The 19,885-nt window shown below is 50.0% G+C and overlaps 7 protein-coding genes across 7 annotated transcripts; 4 read left to right on the top strand and 3 right to left on the bottom strand.

The window, feature by feature from the left end:
* Window positions 1–761: 761 nt before the first annotated feature.
* Window positions 762–1,802, bottom strand: ABOM_004656 (uncharacterized protein; the record flags this gene model as incomplete). The annotated part of the gene is made up of 1 exon (XM_022531785.1): window positions 762–1,802. The coding sequence occupies one exon, from the start codon at window positions 1,800–1,802 to the stop codon at window positions 762–764; it is 1,041 nt and encodes a 346-aa protein (XP_022390287.1).
* Window positions 1,803–3,079: 1,277 nt separating this feature from the next.
* ABOM_004655 (SRPBCC family protein) lies at window positions 3,080–3,645 on the top strand (the record flags this gene model as incomplete). The annotated part of the gene is made up of 2 exons (XM_022531784.1): window positions 3,080–3,355; window positions 3,421–3,645. 2 exons carry the CDS (start codon window positions 3,080–3,082, stop codon window positions 3,643–3,645), a joined length of 501 nt encoding a protein of 166 aa, XP_022390290.1.
* Window positions 3,646–4,136: 491 nt separating this feature from the next.
* On the bottom strand, window positions 4,137–8,245 carry ABOM_004654 (putative ABC multidrug transporter; the record flags this gene model as incomplete). Its single annotated transcript, XM_022531783.1, has 4 exons — window positions 4,137–4,497; window positions 4,559–7,878; window positions 7,945–8,142; window positions 8,204–8,245. 4 exons carry the CDS (start codon window positions 8,243–8,245, stop codon window positions 4,137–4,139), a joined length of 3,921 nt encoding a protein of 1,306 aa, XP_022390289.1.
* A 1,232-nt stretch (window positions 8,246–9,477) lies between these two features.
* ABOM_004653 (cytochrome P450) lies at window positions 9,478–11,297 on the bottom strand (the record flags this gene model as incomplete). Its single annotated transcript, XM_022531782.1, has 6 exons — window positions 9,478–9,801; window positions 9,873–10,248; window positions 10,302–10,857; window positions 10,908–10,977; window positions 11,041–11,136; window positions 11,205–11,297. The coding sequence occupies 6 exons, from the start codon at window positions 11,295–11,297 to the stop codon at window positions 9,478–9,480; spliced, it is 1,515 nt and encodes a 504-aa protein (XP_022390292.1).
* Window positions 11,298–12,023: 726 nt separating this feature from the next.
* On the top strand, window positions 12,024–14,770 carry ABOM_004652 (Diacylglycerol acyltransferase family; the record flags this gene model as incomplete). The annotated part of the gene is made up of 4 exons (XM_022531781.1): window positions 12,024–12,580; window positions 12,634–13,272; window positions 13,325–13,720; window positions 13,786–14,770. 4 exons carry the CDS (start codon window positions 12,024–12,026, stop codon window positions 14,768–14,770), a joined length of 2,577 nt encoding a protein of 858 aa, XP_022390291.1.
* Window positions 14,771–15,407: 637 nt separating this feature from the next.
* On the top strand, window positions 15,408–17,312 carry ABOM_004651 (uncharacterized protein; the record flags this gene model as incomplete). The annotated part of the gene is made up of 2 exons (XM_022531780.1): window positions 15,408–15,988; window positions 16,043–17,312. The coding sequence occupies 2 exons, from the start codon at window positions 15,408–15,410 to the stop codon at window positions 17,310–17,312; spliced, it is 1,851 nt and encodes a 616-aa protein (XP_022390294.1).
* A 916-nt stretch (window positions 17,313–18,228) lies between these two features.
* On the top strand, window positions 18,229–19,110 carry ABOM_004650 (uncharacterized protein; the record flags this gene model as incomplete). The annotated part of the gene is made up of 1 exon (XM_022531779.1): window positions 18,229–19,110. One exon carries the CDS (start codon window positions 18,229–18,231, stop codon window positions 19,108–19,110), a length of 882 nt encoding a protein of 293 aa, XP_022390293.1.
* Window positions 19,111–19,885: the final 775 nt, after the last annotated feature.

Here is a 19,885-nt window from a genome sequence, read left to right as displayed (position 1 = left end):
CTATCGTAATTGGGGGTTCTCGGAGACGCCTGATGACCTTGTATGTTGGTTCTGCACAAAGTTGAATAGAGGGCGAGACGTAGGGCAACAAGGGGGTAGTTCATCGATCGTACAGGGAAGACAACTCGCATGGTGTCTTGATTTCTCTGTACACAGGAAGCTACATAGTTGTAATATGTTGACCCGCTCGACCAAAACACCATGTGGCACTAACACTCGTGCCTCCAGTTCGTATATGAAAACAGAAAACAAGAACACGTTTTGGCGGATCCAGAGTTAATTTCTGTCTATCCCCCATTGAGATAACCTAATGGATACGTCCTAGGTGACATCTGCTCCCTCTTCCATCCCTTTTCTCCTTTCCCCCTTAACAATACTCCATCCCTGGCATAATAGTACATCTGTGCTTGGCCGCCAACACATATTTGACAAAGGGATTTGTATACCATTCCTCCTTCTCATAGCAAATACTAACCTGCCAATCCAGCGGCACATAATTGCTATAAACTGAAATGATGTACATACAGAAAGCCACAGAGATGTAACCTGTGATATCTTCTGATTTTCTGAAAAGCTCTGCAAAATCATACATGGCGTCGATCAGAATGCTTCTGTTCGCCGGAATGGGCAGTTCTCTACGCACGATGTCAGAGATGGCATGCTATTACTATTTTGAACAGATAGGCTTAGTTATAGCGCAAGAGGTTTGCTAATGGTCAACCGGCTTTCTGATGTGATAAAAGAGATCTGCCTACATCTCCTTAGACACAGCCACGCTCAAATTGGACAGTATAAGGCCCAGCTGTGCTTGTCTCATGCTCGGCCAAGTATCTATTACTCCCCTGGACAAGATCACGATAACACCCCGACAGCCGTTCCTGATGTGGTGCGACATCCCATTCCAGATATTTCAGTAGCTCCAACTCCAAAACTGCCATCTCGGCGGCGGAAACACCACCCGCGGAAGCAAAGGATTGGTTCGGCCAGGCAAAGTCACTCACACTCTTGCTGGCAACTAAGGCGCAGCTCAGAAGAAGCCGGTGAGCTGTAAGACTCGAAACATCGAATGTGGGGTGTGTTTTGCAGAGTTGTCGGATGTAGATAACTATCATCACTAGTGTTGGAGACGAGAGACACAACCGATGCGTTAAGCGTCTCAGGTACTCACAGGCAGATATCCGGGGCGCTCTGTTCGAGTGAAAGCGTGTAACGGTAAATCTGGTGCGGCATGCCATGTCGTTGAGGAATGCGAGCCTTCCAAGCGTGTTTGAGATCAATTGAACCATTGCCATGGGGTCGACGAGCTCATAGCGCCATGGTAATCGCTGCGAACATGGATCAGGTAGCAACACGGTGGATAACGGAATGACATTCTCAGCTCCCTCGTTTGTACCTGGACTACTCCCTGCAATAGAAGAGCCCATCGATCGAGGAGATGTTGGGTGCGAGTCTGAGCACCATTCCGCTTGCTGGCGCACCCAGCGCTCGAAATGTTGCTTGATTTTAGTGTCGCGCTTGGACCGTAGGAGCCCATTAGATTTAGTCCCGCAGGAGGTAATATGACCGCCACGGTAAGAGTTGCCGCAAGGCGAAAGGGTGGCAGCCTTAGTGTCCTGCTGGCGAAGATCGACGATTTGCCTCACTTGTCTCTTGTCGAAAGTTAAGGTCGGCATCAATTGCACCCTCTTGTGGGCGTTTGCTTCCTCCATGAGATTCTGGAGGAGTGTACGATGAAGCATACAGTCTCGGCTATACTGAGTAGTGCTGGTTCGGATTGGTGTGACAGCGGTAGAACCTGCCATTGTGAAGGTAGAAAGTATAGATAGAAACATGCAAGTCAGATGCTTGGCTTTGCACTTTGCAATGACCGTACCAGAGGCCGTATATCAATGTTTTCGACCATCTAGAAGGCATAGTAGTGGATCGACACGAACCAATGGTTGTTCCCCAACAAGAGCTGTACGAGCCATGGTTGAGCTCCTCGGTCAACCGTCCCCACGTCACCATCAGGTCATTATATAAAATGCTTCATAAGAAGCTCGTGAGCAGAAGTGGTAGTGTCATCACTGGCGCTTCTGATCGCTTATTCTTCACCATTCAATGTGCGGCACATCTCCGTGGACTATATCACATTGGGACAAGGTTTAGTATCGCCTCTCTCCTGAATAACACGCTTCTTGATTGTAGTCATCAACGAATGCAACAGTCTACATGCCGACTCCAAATGATTGAATACTGAAATACACTCTGGCTTTGCTTGGTTACCACTATCCATCCCTTCGAGGAGAAAAAGGACAGAAATAAGCGCAATCGGGCCCATTGGTGGCTGTAAGCGACCAATGCCTATGGTTAAGACATGGCCGACAAGCATGCATGAAAAGATTCGCAACACCCGTCATGTCCTTGCTCATCATACTGTTCTCAGCCATGTGGTGGATTGCTGTTATTGCGAGAGTGCTCAGTGCAGCCACGAAGGGCTTGGCTCTTAAATAACAGACAAACCAAGTAGGAGAAGGGCGCAGGCGCAAAGGGCGATGGCCACGTATATATGACGTCACTCAACATATCGAATATAGTGAGTCCCTTTGAACGGTAGCGTAATACAACAAGAATGGTAAGTTGCTTGTGTGTGTCCAGGGATGGGCAGACTATCTTCGCTGTTTGCAAACCTCATGGCCGGAGAACACGGGATGTGGATAATATTTCCGGGGACATCCGAATGGCTTAAGAAGAGGACAGGGTCCATGATGTATGTGGGACCTTACTAGTAATGTTACGGGGCAAAATTAGCGATATAATGGTCGAATCGCTCACCTCGTTCAACGGGATGTCATATCTGTTTTACCTCGGCAACCAGCCCTACTAAATCAAAGCAGAAAAAACAGTCTCTTGACTAACATCTACTCACAACACCTTCCGCCCACTCGGTATTCGGCTGTTGTCGGAGGCCGAGTTGCTGCAGCCTCCGTTCCTAACCTGTAGAAGTGATATATAGTACTAATCTATGTATGCAGGTCTAGTCTCAGTCCGGTACGGCCTCACTACACCTTGGAGTTGAATGACAACCTGAACACCGACAATGCTCACCCTCAATATTGCCTACACGGAACCAGTGAACAATAGCGCCGATCCCTCTATACCAGTCCTTACCCAAGAGCAAGTCTGGAACGGGTTGAAACTGAAAGCTCGACATCCGCAGGATTTTGTTCCATCTTTGGATGATTCCCGAATCCTCGAGGAATGGGATGATGGAACCTATATCGTAAGAGAGGCTCATGTTGCGGCCAATCTCCGCGAATCCCCTATGGCTGGAAAATGGATCAGAGAGGAGTGCCAACTGCATGCGCCGGTCAGGGTAAGGGGCTTGGACGCTCGGATTTCATATCAATAATCGTCCGTCGTGGTCTAATCGAATTACAGACTTATTTCACGTTGCCAGGCGGGTCAGTTGTGGAAAACATCGTGTCGATCGGACATGACCAGAATCTCTACCTTACGTTTACATACGAATGGAAATTGACTGATATCGAACCCGGGACAAATGAGGCACAAAAGGCTAAAGACGAACATATGAGAATCGCTATATCCTCCGTGCAAGGAACCATCCGAGCATTGAGACGAATGGCAGAGGAGAGGACGCTCTGAAGTCTGCCTTGTAAGTGCTGAGGCTGACCCCGAATAACTTGATAATAAAATTTATATTGCTACAAGCAGTTCCATATGAAATGTCTAAGAACAGTAGAAGGTATGAGATACAAAGTAGCTACTTAGAAAGGCCCTTGGTGTAAAAATAGGAAGAAATATCGTGCGGAAGCTAGACGGAAACATGCAAGACTTTGAACCGTAGTCGTTTACAATTTTTACACGGTTTACTATATAGAAAAGCACAACTCAGATAAAGCCATTACTTGTATGAAAGGTGACGGTGGTAGCTAATACCGATGCTAATCCAATGCTCAGCAATATCTTGCTGATTTGATCAAAGGAAACCGACCAGACCCCATAATAAAAAAAGAAAAAGAAAAAGATAGAGAAAAGGACAAGCTCCTAGAGACCGCCAAAAGAGATCAAGAAATCTGAATACGTTGTGGATCCTGCCCTCATTACATACAGCGGAAAAAACCGCAATAACCCAATTATGCGCCCGCGACATCCGGATTCTGTAGATGAACGAGTTCGTAGTAGCGTCCTTTCTTCCGGAGAAGCTCACGGTGTGTACCTGATTCGACGACCTCTCCTTGATCGAGGACGTATATTAGATCCGCCCGCTGGATGGTGCTCAGCCGGTGAGCAACTGCGATAGTAGTGCGCCCTCGTGCGGCAGCATCCAATGCTGCCTGGACGACCTTTTCGGACTCGGAGTCTAGTGCGGACGTAGCCTCGTCCAACAGGAGGATCTTTGGATTCCGTATAAGGGCCCGAGCGATGGCAATGCGCTGTTTCTGGCCACCGGAGAGCATGCCTCCTTTATTGCCAACAATGGTGTTGAAGCCTTGCCTGCAAACTGTTAGTATACCTCCGCCGCTATACCGATACGCATGGTGTTGGAAGAGCTTACGGCAATGACAATATGAAATCGTATATGTTTGCATCCTTGCAGGCTTTAATGAGGAGAGCATCTGGGACATCAAGCGTGTTGCTTCCCAACAGGATGTTCTCTCGGATGGTCCCTTGGAACAAAGTCGGTTCTTGACTGATGAGAGCCAAGTGGCTGCGATAGGAAGACATCTCGAGAGTGATAATATTCTTTCCATCTACGTAGACACCACCTTTGAGGGGGTCGTAAAATCTCTCCAGTAACGCAATGGCAGTGCTCTTGCCACTTCCACTCGCGCCTACCAGCGCAACGAATTGTCCTGGTTTGATGGTCAGGTTCAAGTAGCGAAGGATTGGCTGCTCCAGGCGGCTGGGATATCGAAAGGAGACACCGCGGAACTCAACCAGCCCTCGTATGGACGTAACCGGAACTCCTTTGCCCCGAGACGCATGCATTGTGTCGCTGCTGAACAGCCGTTTGAACTCACGGGCAGCGTGTTTGGCCTTGCCCATGTCCGGGGCATGAGAGAAAACTGTTCCAGCGGCCTGGGCCCCAAAGATCACTTCGCTGAAGCACACGTAAAATTGAAAGAGTGAGTACTCTCCATGACCAAGTAAAGACCCGCCATACCAGAATCCCAACGCCATGCAGAAGAAAGGCAACGCCTGCGAGCTGGCATAGAGTAAGGATGATTTAACAATGGGGAGTATATCACTCTTGAGCTGCCGACGGAGCTGTGCTTGATAGGATTGCAAGGCCTCCGTCTCCATGGTCAGGGAAACTACTGTACGGATGGCAGAGGCTGCCTCACAAGCAGAACTGGCCGATGCTTGATATGCCTTCTTTGCCCTCCGCTGGAACCGCTCCAACATCCAAACCCGAACAAATCCACACATCAGCAGGGCTGGAACTGCGGAGATGCACACAAGTGCCAACTTCCAACCTATTACAAGGGCTACCCCCAACGAAGCCACAAGATTGACAGAGACAATCAAGATAGTCCCCAGTGTAACGCCGCTAATGCCGGTTAGCTCTTTGGTTCCCGCACTCAGTGTAGCTGTCAATGCGCCTGTCGTATTTTCCTGCCGATCGTAAAATGAAATATCCTGGTGTAGCATCACCCGGAATGCTCGGCTGCGGGCCCGGTATACCATTTTTTCAGAACTATATGCAAATAAGGTTCCTTGCACGCTATACAACACAAGTGATACGAGGCCAATCATGAGAAACATAAGACACCAGAAGTTGGCATCGTGCCGGAGCTTCGGATATTCAAAGGGAGGCAAGCTGAGGGTGCTGACAGCCTTCGCAAACAGTACGGCCTGTGATGGTTGAATCCCCCCTGCCAGGATAGATGCGCAGAGACCGAGTAATAAGAACGGCCACTCGGGCCGGTTAAATGAGGCAAGGAACCTGAACAAAGTCCAGAAAGAATACGCCTCTTCCTTGGCCGGCTGCAAGAGATGAGAGAGTGACATTCTTGACACCGGCCGTTGTTTCTCCCCAGTGTGCAATCCAATATCGGATGCATCATCACTGAGTACGCTATACAAATCGGACTGGTCATCACCTGGATAATCCTTATCGAAGAAGAATGTCGTTGGGTTATGTTTAGGGGGAATGCTCGTTGTTAACTGGGAATATCGCTTAGAGTATCTCGAGTACCGCTTCTTGATCTGCTGCGCTTCCACCATGCCATAATAGACCCCTCGCCGGTCCATCAAATGCTCATGCGGCCCTTGTTCAATAATCTGGCCATTGGCAAGAACAATGATGTTATATGCCTCTTGGATTGTAGACAGCCGATGGGCGATGACAATCGTCGTTCGACCCTTCGATGCCTTGTCAAGCGCCGCCTGAACGAGCTTTTCGGATTTTGTGTCCAAGGCGGATGTTGCTTCATCTAAGAGCAGGATCTTCGGGTCCTTTATAATGGCTCTGGCAATGGCGATGCGCTGCTTCTGCCCCCCAGAGAGTGAGAAGCTCTCGATATTCGTATCATAGCCATTCGGAAGCGCCATAATGAATTCGTGCGCATTTGCCATCCGAGCTGCTGCTTCAACTCGCTTTCGGATCTCATAGGTCGATTCCTTTTCAAATCGAGAACCAATGATTCCATAGCGGATATTCTCCGCGATTGTGGTGGCAAAGAGTCTCGGCTCCTGCGACACGAGCGACATTTGCTGTCGCAGCCACCGAAGATTCAATGTCTGAATATCATGGCCGTCGAGCATAATGGTCCCCGCGACCGGGTCGTAGAACCGCTCCAGCAAGCTGATGATGGTACTTTTTCCCGAGCCCGAGGGACCCACGAAGGCAGTCGTCTTACCAGCGGGGATATAACAACTAAGGTCATGGGCAACAGTGACCTCGGGCCGCGACGGATAAACGTGCTGGATGTTCTGGAGCACAATATTTCCTCGGACAAACTCCAGCGTCTTGCCCTGGTCGGACAGCGCATCCAAGGGGGACTGACGGTCAATGGTGCTATACAGCTTCGACGCCGCCGCCACAGCGTTCGACAGCGCTTGTCCATTGGGGGCCACATTCCCGAGATTATAGGACCCCAGGATAATGGCCATCATGATGGTCAGCACATCCCCGGCTTTGATGTTACTGACTCCTTCGACGAGGAAGCGAGACCCCATCCAGAACCCAAGCCCATAGTTGAGGTACATGATGCATAGTAATGCCCCAACCATGATGGCAAAGATTACTTTTGATTTCATTCCGGGCCCTTCGGCATCCTTGAGATGTGATTCGTATTTCTGTGCCAGTGTTTCTTGGGCATTGAACGCTGCGACGGTCCGGATGGAGTCGAGGATATCCTCCGCCATGCTGGCACCATGACCCTGGCATTCCAATGCCTTCTTGCTGAAGATAAGCATGAGGGTGGAGCAGCCGCCCATGGTCAAAAGCAGTGCGAGGAGGCTGGCACTGCAGATTAACGCCAGCTTCCAGTTCTTTACATAGGCGATAATGAACGCCGTAACAAACGTCGACAGCCCGGTCAAGGCCAAGCCAACTTTTTCAGAGATGCCGTCTTGAATCAAGTTTGTATCGGCAGTGATTCTCGTGGTAATCTCGCCGGCCCCAAGAGTGTCGAAGAAGGCAATATTCTGCCTTAAGATAGCCTGGAAGTATTTCACGCGAATCTGCTGCACGACATGGTCGCCGGTGTAGATGAAGCCAACGGTCGCCAGATAGATCGCGACAAACTCAGCCGCACCCAGGTAGATGAAGTAGACCACATTCTTGGTCAACTCGCGATGGAAGTGATCATAGGTGATTTGATGGGTAGCAATGTCTTGAAAGGTAGACGTCAGCCTGCCAAATAGGACCTAGCATAGTTGGTTAGCCTTTGTAATTATGAACTGGCAATGATTCCAAGCCTAGTCCTTACTTACTGTGAAGAGAGGTAGTGCTGCACCGCCTGCGATCGCAGCAAGTGCACTGCCGAAGAGAATAGCAACATCCCACCGAGTCGCATATCGATAGATACCAAAGAAACCGACTTGTGACACCGGCGTACGGAGCTGTCTCTCGAGGACCTCTTCAGCGTGCGAGACAGAGAGACCCGTAGTTGTACTGCCTGTCCCAGGAGACTGATTGGATCAACAAGTCAGTGATGATGACCTGATAGTGAGATGAATGCATAGATTTCACCTTTGGGAGCGGCTTCATCAGGATATCTTTGTCAGATTTCATGGCGCAAATGGCTCCCAGTCTTCACATCTGATGTAATGACAGGCGGCCATTTCCCAGTTTCCAACACCAAACGTATTATTAGCGCAAGCGATTGTTACGCGGGTGCTTTGAGCGTGTCGAAAAAGCTTATGGTAATGGAGCAGCAGCCCCTAGGGTTTTTGCAACCCTCCCCGCGTCTCCAACTTTCGTAGGCACTTGTTAGCCACTCCACCGCTATTGCCAATTAGCGGTCAATTCTGCAAATGGTGCCCTGAGTTGGGATAGTAAGGGGTCCAGGGTCAGAGCGCAGTTCCTGACATTGTCCGTCGGGCTATCTCATCACATCATACCCGGGGTAAGCCCTGAATGCAGTTTCATCGAATCCCGATACGTGCTAACAAGCAACGGAACATCCTCGGGTGAACCGTGCCCTAATCTTGAGTGATCAGATAGATTGCGATTTTCCTTCCTTGCCACCGTAAACATCGCAGACTTTCGTATAAGTAAGACATATCACCAACCTTCCTTGTTCGAAAGCCAGAATTTAGGTAGGTGAATCGGCACGTGGAGCGTCCGGCGTTTCATCGCCCTACAAGTAGCTTTCATGAGTCAGGTGGAGCTCATTATTTGGTGTGATCTGCCATCCTGCGATCCCCTGTTTCAGAGGATGCACAGATCACCCTCGGTGGAAACGACGGCATTGACGCTATGATCGACAGGAACCGGTAGTATAACCAGCCTGCTAATAATGGAAGTGAACTCAATTCCAGGGTAAACAAATCCAGTCATTTCGGCTCAGAGAGTACATCGGGGCTGGAATTTGAGACAGTTTAGGTGTGTTGAGACGCTCAACAGCCAAGTCTCAAATTTGGGTTCGGTAAAGGAATACGTTCATTCCTGCCGTCCGAGGTCTTAAATATAGGACATTCGACTTAGTTCCCATTAGGCTATTCCAATTAGACTCGCGTGAAACATTAATCATAATTTAATCTTATCAGTGGAAAAAGAGCCGTGTACCGAACAATTGGACGATGTATAGACGTGGAGTTCAGGGAATCATGGGACTTGGACTGCCCTAACGGGCGGACTCTGTGGTACAATATATTTGATTTTTACACTAAAACACCAGACATGAATCTGGAACTATGTCAAACATAACAGGAGGTATAACGGGGCCAGGATATATCGTGATAATATGATAAATACGAGAAAAAAAACATAGATAGAGAGAAACAGGGAATAACATTTGAAACTTAGGCCTGCCGGCGTTGACGAAGTTTCACCTTCAGGTCCGGCACTTCCCAGAAAGCATAGCAGCGACTCTCTCGCTGCCAGTCCTTGACGGCTCCCACGTACTCAGCTTCAAAATCCAAAAAGAAACCCGCTAGGGTTATTTGCATCATCTGCTTGGCGAAGTACTTTGCGATACAGGCCCGACTACCCACCAGGAACGGTTGGACAGCCTCCTTATTGTCTGTCGACCCGGGCTCTGTCCACCGCTCGGGGATAAACTCGTAGGGTTCGTTGAAATATTCGGGGTTGTGATGCAGTGCGAACAGTGATGTGCAGATCTCCGTCTGTGATAAATTAAATCCCCGTTGGGTGTTAGTCGCGTCCACACCATACAACGATCTGTCCGAAAACTTACGCCAGCCGGGATGTAGACCCCGTCCACATAGGCCCCAGGTGAAACTCGCGGACCCCCTAGTGGCACAGGAGGGTAGAGTCTCAAAGCCTCCGTGATAACGGCATTGAGGTACGGCAGCTGTTGAACAATATCCCCTGAGATGTCTTCTGCCGAAAGGAAGGCACCCTGTAGTTCACGGACCAACTTGGCGTGGGCTTCAGGGTGGGTCAGAACGAAAAAGATAACGGCACACAATGCGTTCTGGGTGGTGTGAAATCCTGCCAACATGATGGCTGAGAAATTTTCAGCAATCTCAGACTTGGGCAAGCCGCTGGTCTCCGCTCTCTCCATGACTTCGACCATTATGTCGCGGCGGGTGTGTGGCGCTTTCAATTGTCTATCATAGTATAAGACATACGGTGGCAGGGTGGTAGTGTGGGGGAGACTTACTCATGGATCAATCTCATGCGGGCCTCTTCGCTGCGGAGACGAATGCCTTTGCGTAGGAAACGGCGCAGGAGCCATTTCATTACCGTTGGGACTCCTGATCCATCAAATTGATCTCTGACGGTGGCCCAGTAAAAAATGCGAGGCAACTGTGCGGTCCAAAAATACGGCTTGCCTCGTTTTAAGCAGCCGAGGGGCTTTCCAAGTAGGACTTCAGAAACCGTGTCAACGGAGTGGCAGTAGAGTAGCTCATTGAGAGAAAGAGTAGTAGTACTCTCCAACTTGGAGTTAATCACGTCGTGAAGTCGCAGGGTGCATTCACGAACCACTCCAGCATGTGTTTCCATACTTCCTGGTGTCATTGAAGGACCAAAGAGTTTACGGACAGACGAATGATAGTGTGGGTCAGAGGCCGTGAAAATATTGCGCCGGGAGATACTCTTGTAGAATCCAGTTTTAAGAAAGGCAGAGCCCTTGCCAGTACCGGAGCCGTAGATATTACGCAAAGCTTTGATCGTGTTTGTCGTCGCTTGGCCGGGGGCGAATCGAGCAATTTTACCTGTACAGCAATCAGCGTCAAGTGGAAACCCGCACACCCATGTCGCTTACCGTAAGACTCATGCAGCGCATGGAACTGATGTGCACTCCGCCCCGATATAAAAGCCAATTTGGTTGCGATCTGTATAGATAAACATTAAATCCTCCAGATTCCCTCATTTGCTATAGGGGAAAGATCACATACACCGCAACAGAAGACATCAAGGAATGGTCCGGGGACGCCCTTGATGGTGGGCCCCTTTGGCTGGACTTGTACAAAGAGAATAATGAGGAAAATGAACTACATCAGTCAGTCACACTGTAGAGCCTTTATCACAGTTATCATGAAACTCATGGACCTCAACATACAAGCACGACCGCCAGGGTCGGGTAGGATATCATCGCTGGGGAGTAGCCCTCAGGCATTTGCCCAGAAGGCAGATACAATGCAACAAACACCATTTGGAGGCCACTAGCTAATGAATGAAACAGTAGGACACTTGAAACTCAGACTCTTCTAGGAGCCTTAGCACGAACGAGAGACTTGGTCGGAAGACTTGGAGAACACAGGACCTACGTCGAGGTGATATAGCGGTCCTTATCTATCCCAGGACGATATACAGATCCCTAGTATCTAGTGCCGGTTAATTAGAGACATGATCTATATTACCCGGTCCTTTTTCTTTCAAAAAATAAATAAATAAATTATTTATTTTTCTATTTCTAAATTCTTGGCTTTCTTCCGTGATCACCTTGTTACCCCTAGTTTGGTAAAGTTTTGGCTAGATGTGTTTGACTTGACTTGAGGATCATCATACGATTTGGAATCGTATTGTGTTCCAAGGGACGGAGTCTCACAAGAAAGATCTAGTTCACGCTTGATCCTTGGCAGGAAATCGCGATGTTTGGGCTGATGGACTCAGAACCCGGAGGGAAATTAGGGCCCAAATTTGGTGTTCCGGACATAGTGATCGACGTCGACCTTAGTTTTGAGTCAATTCGACCTTGGACTTGGCAATTAACCCTAATCCTAAACAACGTTTTGGATTTCCCCTGTCTATGTTAAGCATTTGTTATATATCATCATCTGTCTGAGGGTCGTATGTCTTGTCTCATGTACCCGGTGTTGATTCCTCATGTGTGATCTGGAAACCCTAACGCACATCCTACACTCGTTGTCTTTCTCTTATGATGGCCAGCAACCAGCGCACAAGTGTGCTGTTTCTCGCAAATAGCGAGCATGGCCAAACAAACATTATTCTGGCGATTACGCACGAGCTACTGGTGCGAGGAGATGTGGACGTACATATTGGCTCCTTCCCTGCCCTTGAGCGACGCATTGACAAGCTCCTGGCTGACAATGCCTCCGCGTATGATGGGTCATTCCGGTCGCGGATTCACTTCCATCCTATTAGAGGACCCTCTAATACGGATGTCTTTATACGTACTGGGAAGCGAGGTGCTTTCCATCCTCCTGGATATCGTGGGGCGGTCCTTGGGTTCCAGTCCCTGTGCGAAGACATCTGGGGTTGGACGGAAGAAGAATACGTAGATATCTACAACTGCTGCGTGGAGATCATCAAGACCGTTCAGCCGTCAGTTATCGCGGCGGACTTCTTCTTCCTACAAGGAAGAGATGCTGCATATAACACGGGGTACACGGCGATTTTGATCAATACTACGTCGCTCACTCACATTGTTCTTGGATTGCAGCCGCAATCCGCTGCGTTGTGGAAGTATCCCTTGTGAGCTGATGTCCCTAGCCCTTCAGAAGCTGCAACCACTGACTACCGACTAGGCCGGGGACAGGATTCCCATACCCTCTTCCATGGCATTTGATTCCACTCAATGCTCTGGCTGTAATCAAAACAGCAAAGATGTACCATGGAAGTGGGCGGCGGCGTGAGATTCGCGAGTGGAGGATTCGGCACAAGATCCACGGTCGGTTTCCGTTTGCTGATGCCTGGAGGCCCGATCGATTCCATCTTTCCCCGGCGCTGAAAGAGCTTGACTGGCCCATGGAGGTACCAGATAATATTCTTCCATGTGGCCCCATTTTACTCCCCACGGCTGCGGTGCACAAACAGGACCCCGAACTGGCAAGTTGGCTGCAAAAAGCGCCAACGATCTTGGTTAATCTTGGAACGCTTTATGCGCCCGATCCCAAGGTTGCAGAGAATATTGCAACCGGTCTCAAGCTGTTCCTTGATGCCTGGAAGGGTCAGGAAATCCAGATTCTGTGGAAGCTTCCCAAACACCCGCATGATGAGGATGATGTATACAGCCGGTCCATCGAGCCACTGAGACAGGAGACTGAAGCTGATCGTGTTCGTATTCACCCATGGTTCTCCGTTGAGCCCATGGCCATGCTTCAAACTGGACGGATTATCTGCTCCGTTCACCACGGTGGAGCGAACTCATGGTACGAGGCCATCCAGTGAGTCCTCCTTCGCCTACTCTTTCTACGGGGTATCGGCTAACAGGTATAGAAATGGCGTGCCCCATGTGGTTCTACCGGCATGGCAGGATTGCTATGAGAATGCCGCCCGAGCGGAGTGGCTTGGAATTGGGGTCTACGGCAACAAAACCCGGGCCCCGAATATTAATGGCCGGGAGTTAAGCAATACCCTTTTGAAGGTCATGGGAGATGGCTCATATAAAGAAAAGGCGCTTGACCTTGCCAAGCTCTGCCAGAAAAAGGAAGGGCGTGTGGCAGGTGCAGAAAAGATTGTTGAGCTGGCGCGCAATCCGGATCTGATGGCTATGCACATCCCGGACGTGAAGATCGATGGCACTCAGTGTCAGCTCAGCGAAATCCGAAACCGTTCTGGAATGGTTCTCCGGTCAGTCCAGCTGCCTCAGCCAGAAGGCAAACCAACGGCTAAGTAGGTCTCCTCAACTATATCACCATTGCTGTGCCTTTCAGTTGTAACTAATCCTAAAGTGATAGGCCATTCCTCGACGATCTTGCAGAGGCAGCCCTGATGACCGTGCTGTGCAACAGTTGGTTTATTTTGCCCTTGCTTGGATATTCACTTCTTCTGATACCCCGTTTGCGATTCTTCGTTTTGATTTACATCATCTATATCAAGTACTTTGCCAAAGCACACAAAGCGGGCACCCTTCCTCTGCGGAACGATAAGTTCCGGAGGTCTTGGATCTGGAAAATCTTTATATCCTACTTTCCCCTGCGGCTCTACCGTTCGGTGTCTCTCTCACCACGGAGAAAGTATATTTTTGGCTACCATCCTCATGGTGTCGCTATTCGAGGAGCCGTCGGCGCATTCGCCGCAGACGTGGCCGGCTTCTCCCAGCTCTTTCCCGGCATTACCAATACCCTGTTGATGAAGGATAGTGTCTTCTCTCAGCCACTGCTTCGAGAATATCTCCTCTCTGCTGGGCTTAGTGGTGTCTCTCGAACATCATGCATCAGGCATTTGACACGGGGAGGTCATGACGGTCGGGGGATGGGCCGTGCCATTACCATCACTGTGGGAGGGAGTCGTGAATACAACATCGCTCGACCGGGCACCATGGAGGTCGTGATCAAAATTCGTAAGGGTTTTATCCGAGTCGCCGTGGAAACTGGTGCCGACATCGTGCCGGTGGTGGCGTTTGGGGAGAATGATATCTTCGACCGCGTGGACGTCGAATCCAAATCTGTGCTCAGATACGCCGCACGGCTGTGGGAATGGTGTGTTGGACACCGAATAGCGTTTTCCATTGGCCGGTTCAACATCTTCTGCCCGTATCGTAAGCCGTTGAATGTCGTCGTGGGAAATCCCATTCCCGTCACTCAACAACGATGGGACCCCGATGAGAACTATATCGATCAGTTACACCAGCAATACATGAGCGAGTTGGAGCGGTTGTGGGGGAATTGGAAGGACACCTTTGGAACTGACAAGTCAGTGAAGTTCGAGGTGGTGGAATAATTTCGCCTTGATCTGTATCATAATCTCTCCCTACGCTCGGCCATTTTCCCTCCCAGTCATGCACGGCACATGTCAAGTTACTATTTAGGATCTAAGCCTTTTTAAGCCTGTTAAACCTTCGACTTATAGCATTAGCGCCATGACTAGTAAGTTGTTATTGGCTGAATGGGGCTTCCTTGAAGCGCTGGACTGGGGCCGTGGGGCGACTGAGGATCGGATCCTTCCAATTCTTCAGTCCCTGCAACCTTGTCCGGGTCTAAGACCAGGCTGTGTGCTTCAACGTTTCATGCGGACTGTCTTAAGCGAGATTAGGAATGCATGAAAGGCATTTAACTCGCGTGGCGGAGTTCAAAGCTCGGGTCGTGATTAGAGACTTTGTATACGAAGGTTAACAACAACATAGCCTCAAGAATCCTTTGGCCCCCACGTCAGCCTCAAGAATGGCCAGCACAACAAGCGCTCGGATGTTTTTCTTTCTCTTTTTCTTCTTTTTCTCTGTTTTTTTCACGCGTCGAGGTGTTGGGCTCGTTGGGCTCGTTGGCCTCTTGCAATAAAATCAACACGGGCCCCGGAATCATATTTTCATCGCCGTAGACACTTCCCTCATCTAAACCTTCAGTGAGCTATATTCCTTCTCATGGCGAAGACAGACCGCAAGACGCCGGTCGAGGGCGCTCCGATTCCATTACCCAGTTCTGCAAGTGATAATGGTACTTCGTCTTTGAGAAATACAAACCATGCGTTGGTGATTACATGGAGTTCTTTCGTTGTCACGATCCCCATCCTCGCACTCACGGTGGCATTCCTGGTGCTAGTATTCAAGTATCGTGTGAGCCATGGAGATGCTCCTTTTGAGAGTCTCCGCATGTCCACGGAGAGTGACGAAGCAAGCGCACTTTATGTTAACATGAACTCGAGTGTCCTGCTGTTCTTAGCTTCCTGGGCTAGCTCTGTCGCTACGATGCTGTCCGGGTTCATGTTAACCCTCGCCTCGTTTCCCATAGCACGGCGTTTCTTCCAAGATGTCCAGCGTTCTCGTGTGAATCGCTTGCCGACCCCATACCAATTGGCACTGACGTTGAAGTTCCTGGATGGAAGCACTCTCGCTGCGATTTGGGGGTGGGTCGTGTATCTCGTTTCGTGGAGAAAGACGCGTGCGCCGCTGACACCCCCCTTGACCACCGCTTCATCGGTTGCGGTACTTGTGACACTGCTTGGGTAAGTCTTCCCGGCCTGGCGAGGGTTGCTTGAGATGTTCTGACACCCGGAAAGGTTGCTGGTCGCCCTAGGAGACACCTGGCTGCATCTTACCACCACCACCGTGGAATTCACTCAAGTCAAGCCGGTCAGCAACCAGACGGACTATGGTTTTGGACTCATACCTGAATGTCTTACGAGCAACAACTCAGTGGCAGCGCAGAGCGGAGAGCAAATCTTATGTAGCGTTTCCCTAGCAGTTACAGGCAGCTTCCTGAGAAACGGAACGGTCTCTCTAGGGGTTCTGAACGACATGTCCGACCAGGCGACTGTCTCGACATATACCGACCCACAGGCAAACAAGTACGCCTACTTGCAAGCCCCGGGAGGGGCATCACTGTCCAACCGGGATTATACGGCGACGACCTACGGAGCGAGGACGCAATGCGAACTGATATCGACCAAGTGTAAATTAAAAAACAACGCAGCGATCGTCACTTACAACTGCTCCAGTGACTTCGCCGGCAGCTTTACTCAAACTGGCCTGAAAACGGCATTCTTCACCAACGCCAGCATGGCCGAAGATATGAGCCAGAGTATGTACAACACGGGGGTGGGCAACCCATACTACTTTGCGGCGGGCGATATCATGAGTCTGGCCGGTGGAGAAGCGCCGAACTCCACCGAGTTTCTCAAGAGCCTTCACGGCCCATATGCATTCATCCTGGGCTGCAACACGACCATCTACGACATTGAGTACGATCGGGTGAACAACACGGTAACCCGGTTTGTCCCAACGATCAGCAACACGTCTACGAGCAACGTCTGGCAGACGAGCATCTCTCACCTTACCAACTGGTATCCTACGATCGAACAGACGGCGGGAGCAGCCATCTTGAGTGGTTCTGCCCAGGTGTTTGTGGACAACATTGCCGAGTCATTTAGCAAAGTCACCATCGCCCTGGGGGCCGACACGGTCGATCCACGACCAGCAATAGCGGCACAGGATCGAGAGTCATTCCTCGTGGCGCGCCTCCCGAAGGCTCCTTTCATCACGTTGGTCGTCGTCAGTTTCTTGTATGTACTCTGTGGCCTGACTTTCGCTGTGCTCGCCCTGGTAGCTGTCCGACATAAAATACCTGATATCCAAGCCCGGATGAGCATCGCTGGTCTGGTTGCAGATCGATTTGGGGATCCCTCTTCCTGGGATAAGAATACAAGCATGGACCAGATGTTCGAAGAGCATTCTGGGAAGTCGGAGAAACGGGTTGCTATTGAGTCGCCGGATCTTGATGGGGCGCATCGATTCACAACCCGGACGCTGGAATCGACTGTTGTTCACTGATGCGCAAGGTGGATAGATAGATGTGTCCCATAGAATTGAATCATTCCATGGGTGCCTAACTAGCTAGGGCTTCAAGAATACCTAATGTTTATTTTGTATTTCCCTCGGCCGATCTACTGGTCGCTGGCACGGGAGGATCAGTGTCCTATGATGTATGGGTGGATATCGGGTATCATCACGTTTGCAGACGCATGGTGTAGATCATTGGTTCTCTATTATGTTCTTCTCGCAACAGCGCCGGTCACGGTAACATCCTGCATGTGTAGCGAGAAGCCCTAATAGAGAGTACCATTTCCTGAGTATAGTACCCCATGGGCCTTTGTAGGTATGTCGAACGATCATCGATGACATACAGAAGTCGACCCACATGGCCATCCAATATTTCTTAGTCCTTGACACGGCCAGACATCTGCCAGAGCTGCGCATCATGTCAACCACCCGTGAGTGATGAATTCTACGAGCCAGGAGTGAGATTTGAGCACGGTGGCAACAGAAGAGACACACTTGCAGATCCTTTCCGGATATAAATGACGTGCGAGAGAGTGTTATTGGGTTGGAGTCGCCCAAAGAAGTGCTCCGAAGATAAGGTTAAACTGGATCCCCGGTTTCATGGACCAGCAGCCCCAGGATTCACTCCCCATGCTGCTGATGGAGTCGCCGCTAGAACGTGCCAGCAATGAGCATGCAGCTTGTGCCAAGCTGTCGGAAATTCAAGGAAGTCTCTGCCCCTTCGAATCCTTCCGTGAACAGCCGCGGTCGAACCAGACCCTAGTCGCGCAGTAGCTTTCAGGGGCCACGTTTAGTCTGACGCCAAGAGACAGACGCGTTGATTAGGCGCTTCAGCTCAATCCCGTGAAACAAATCCTTTGTCTCATTTTCTCTCATCGCGCTTGTCGATGGCTCTTCATGTCGCTGCATGTCGATAGTGGTTGAGCAGGGGTTCCCCGACAGCGACCATCATGTCCTGATGTCGGACGGTGCAAAGAACGGTCACTATAATCCTTTTCACGCCCAGTCCAGTGCGGAGATCGCCCTAGAATGTGTCGTGGCGACCTTTATCGGCATCGCATGGTATAATTCCATCGAACTCGTCGTCTTGTGTTTCACCACATTCAAACGATATGGCGGTTGTTACTTTTGGAGCCTGGTGGTAGCCTCGATCAGCATCGTCCCCTTCGCACTGGGCTATGCGCTGCTTATCTTTAAAATATTCCCTAGTTACTTCTCGGTCGCCCTGGAGGTTGCTGGATGGTGGGGCATGGTCACTGGCCAATCCATGGTCCTGTGGTCTCGATTACATCTGGTCGTCCACAGTCGCAGGATATTGCGTTGGACATTGATCATGATTATCACGGACGCCATTCTATTTCATGTCCCGGCGTCGGTCCTGGAGTTTGGCGCCCATTCCGACAACCATCCCGAGTTCAATCCGGCGTTTGATATCTTCGAACGGATTCAGCTAGTGGCCTTCTCCGTGCAAGAGATTGTATTATCGGCCATTTATGCTTGGGCCGCGATTGAGATGCTGAAACTAACGCCACGGGGCCATTATAAAGGCATCCTCGTCCATCTCCTGTTCATCAATTTCGTGATGATCAGCATGGACGCAGCTGTAGTGGGAGTGCAATATGCTGGCTTCTTTCGAATCCACGTATCCTTGAAAGCCATGTTCTACAGTGTGAAACTGAAGATGGAGTATGCAATCCTGGGAAGACTGGTTCATGTCGCTGCCGTTCCGGTACATGCACTATCGAGCTACACTCCGACCGAACGATCCAATTCTGTATCCCGTATATGAGGCTTTGTCGATGTGGGTATATCCTGGGTAGCATTGGTTTGGCGATGGGTGGATAAGCCTCCCAACGAATGACGGGGTTCTTCTTATGAATCCAGTGCAACATATCCAGAGAGGCAACTGATGTTGGTTGCATAATCGAAAGGTCGCCACTCGTGAAACGCACAGATCTCTTCCAACACCGGTCCATATGGTATCAGTTTGCTTACCATGCGCTTCCCGGCGAGGTTGTGAGGCCTTAACCACAAATAGCTATCAGCAAAATTATCGAGCCTTTCCCGGAGAGGCCAATATGATGCTTACCATTTTCCTTTATTCGTGGCTTTGGAGCCATGGGACAATGCTGCATGGCGTCGGCGTAGCAATACTTGTGAGATGCATCCTTCAATGAAAGTTGGTTGGATATGCCTGGCATCGACCGATATGATGTGTTACATCGCCCTGATGGCAAGGGATGCGTGTACATACAAATTTCCCTTTTTCTGTCTAGCTGTATATAGAATTTGATGGATGTCCATGTTCATCTTGTTGCACCCCGATTAGCAGAGGCAGTGTACCATATGCAAACTGTCTCATGGATTCTATACGCAGATTAGCTCTTCATCTCGGGCGATACAAACTCATATACCATTGAATGGCAGATAACGGCGCAGCATGTGGCAGCTATAGGTTTCCGCGGGCTGCAACCCTCCTGAAGTAAGCTGCTGCGAGAAGAGGTGAAGATTCTGCTGCTGATAGGGAAGCTCCAGGAGGTGATACACGGTACTCAACTTCCGTC

This window comes from Aspergillus bombycis, assembly GCF_001792695.1.
Source record: "Aspergillus bombycis strain NRRL26010 chromosome Unknown contig00030, whole genome shotgun sequence".
NCBI lineage: Eukaryota > Fungi > Ascomycota > Eurotiomycetes > Eurotiales > Aspergillaceae > Aspergillus > Aspergillus bombycis.
This window is presented reverse-complemented; position numbering and strand designations above follow the sequence as displayed.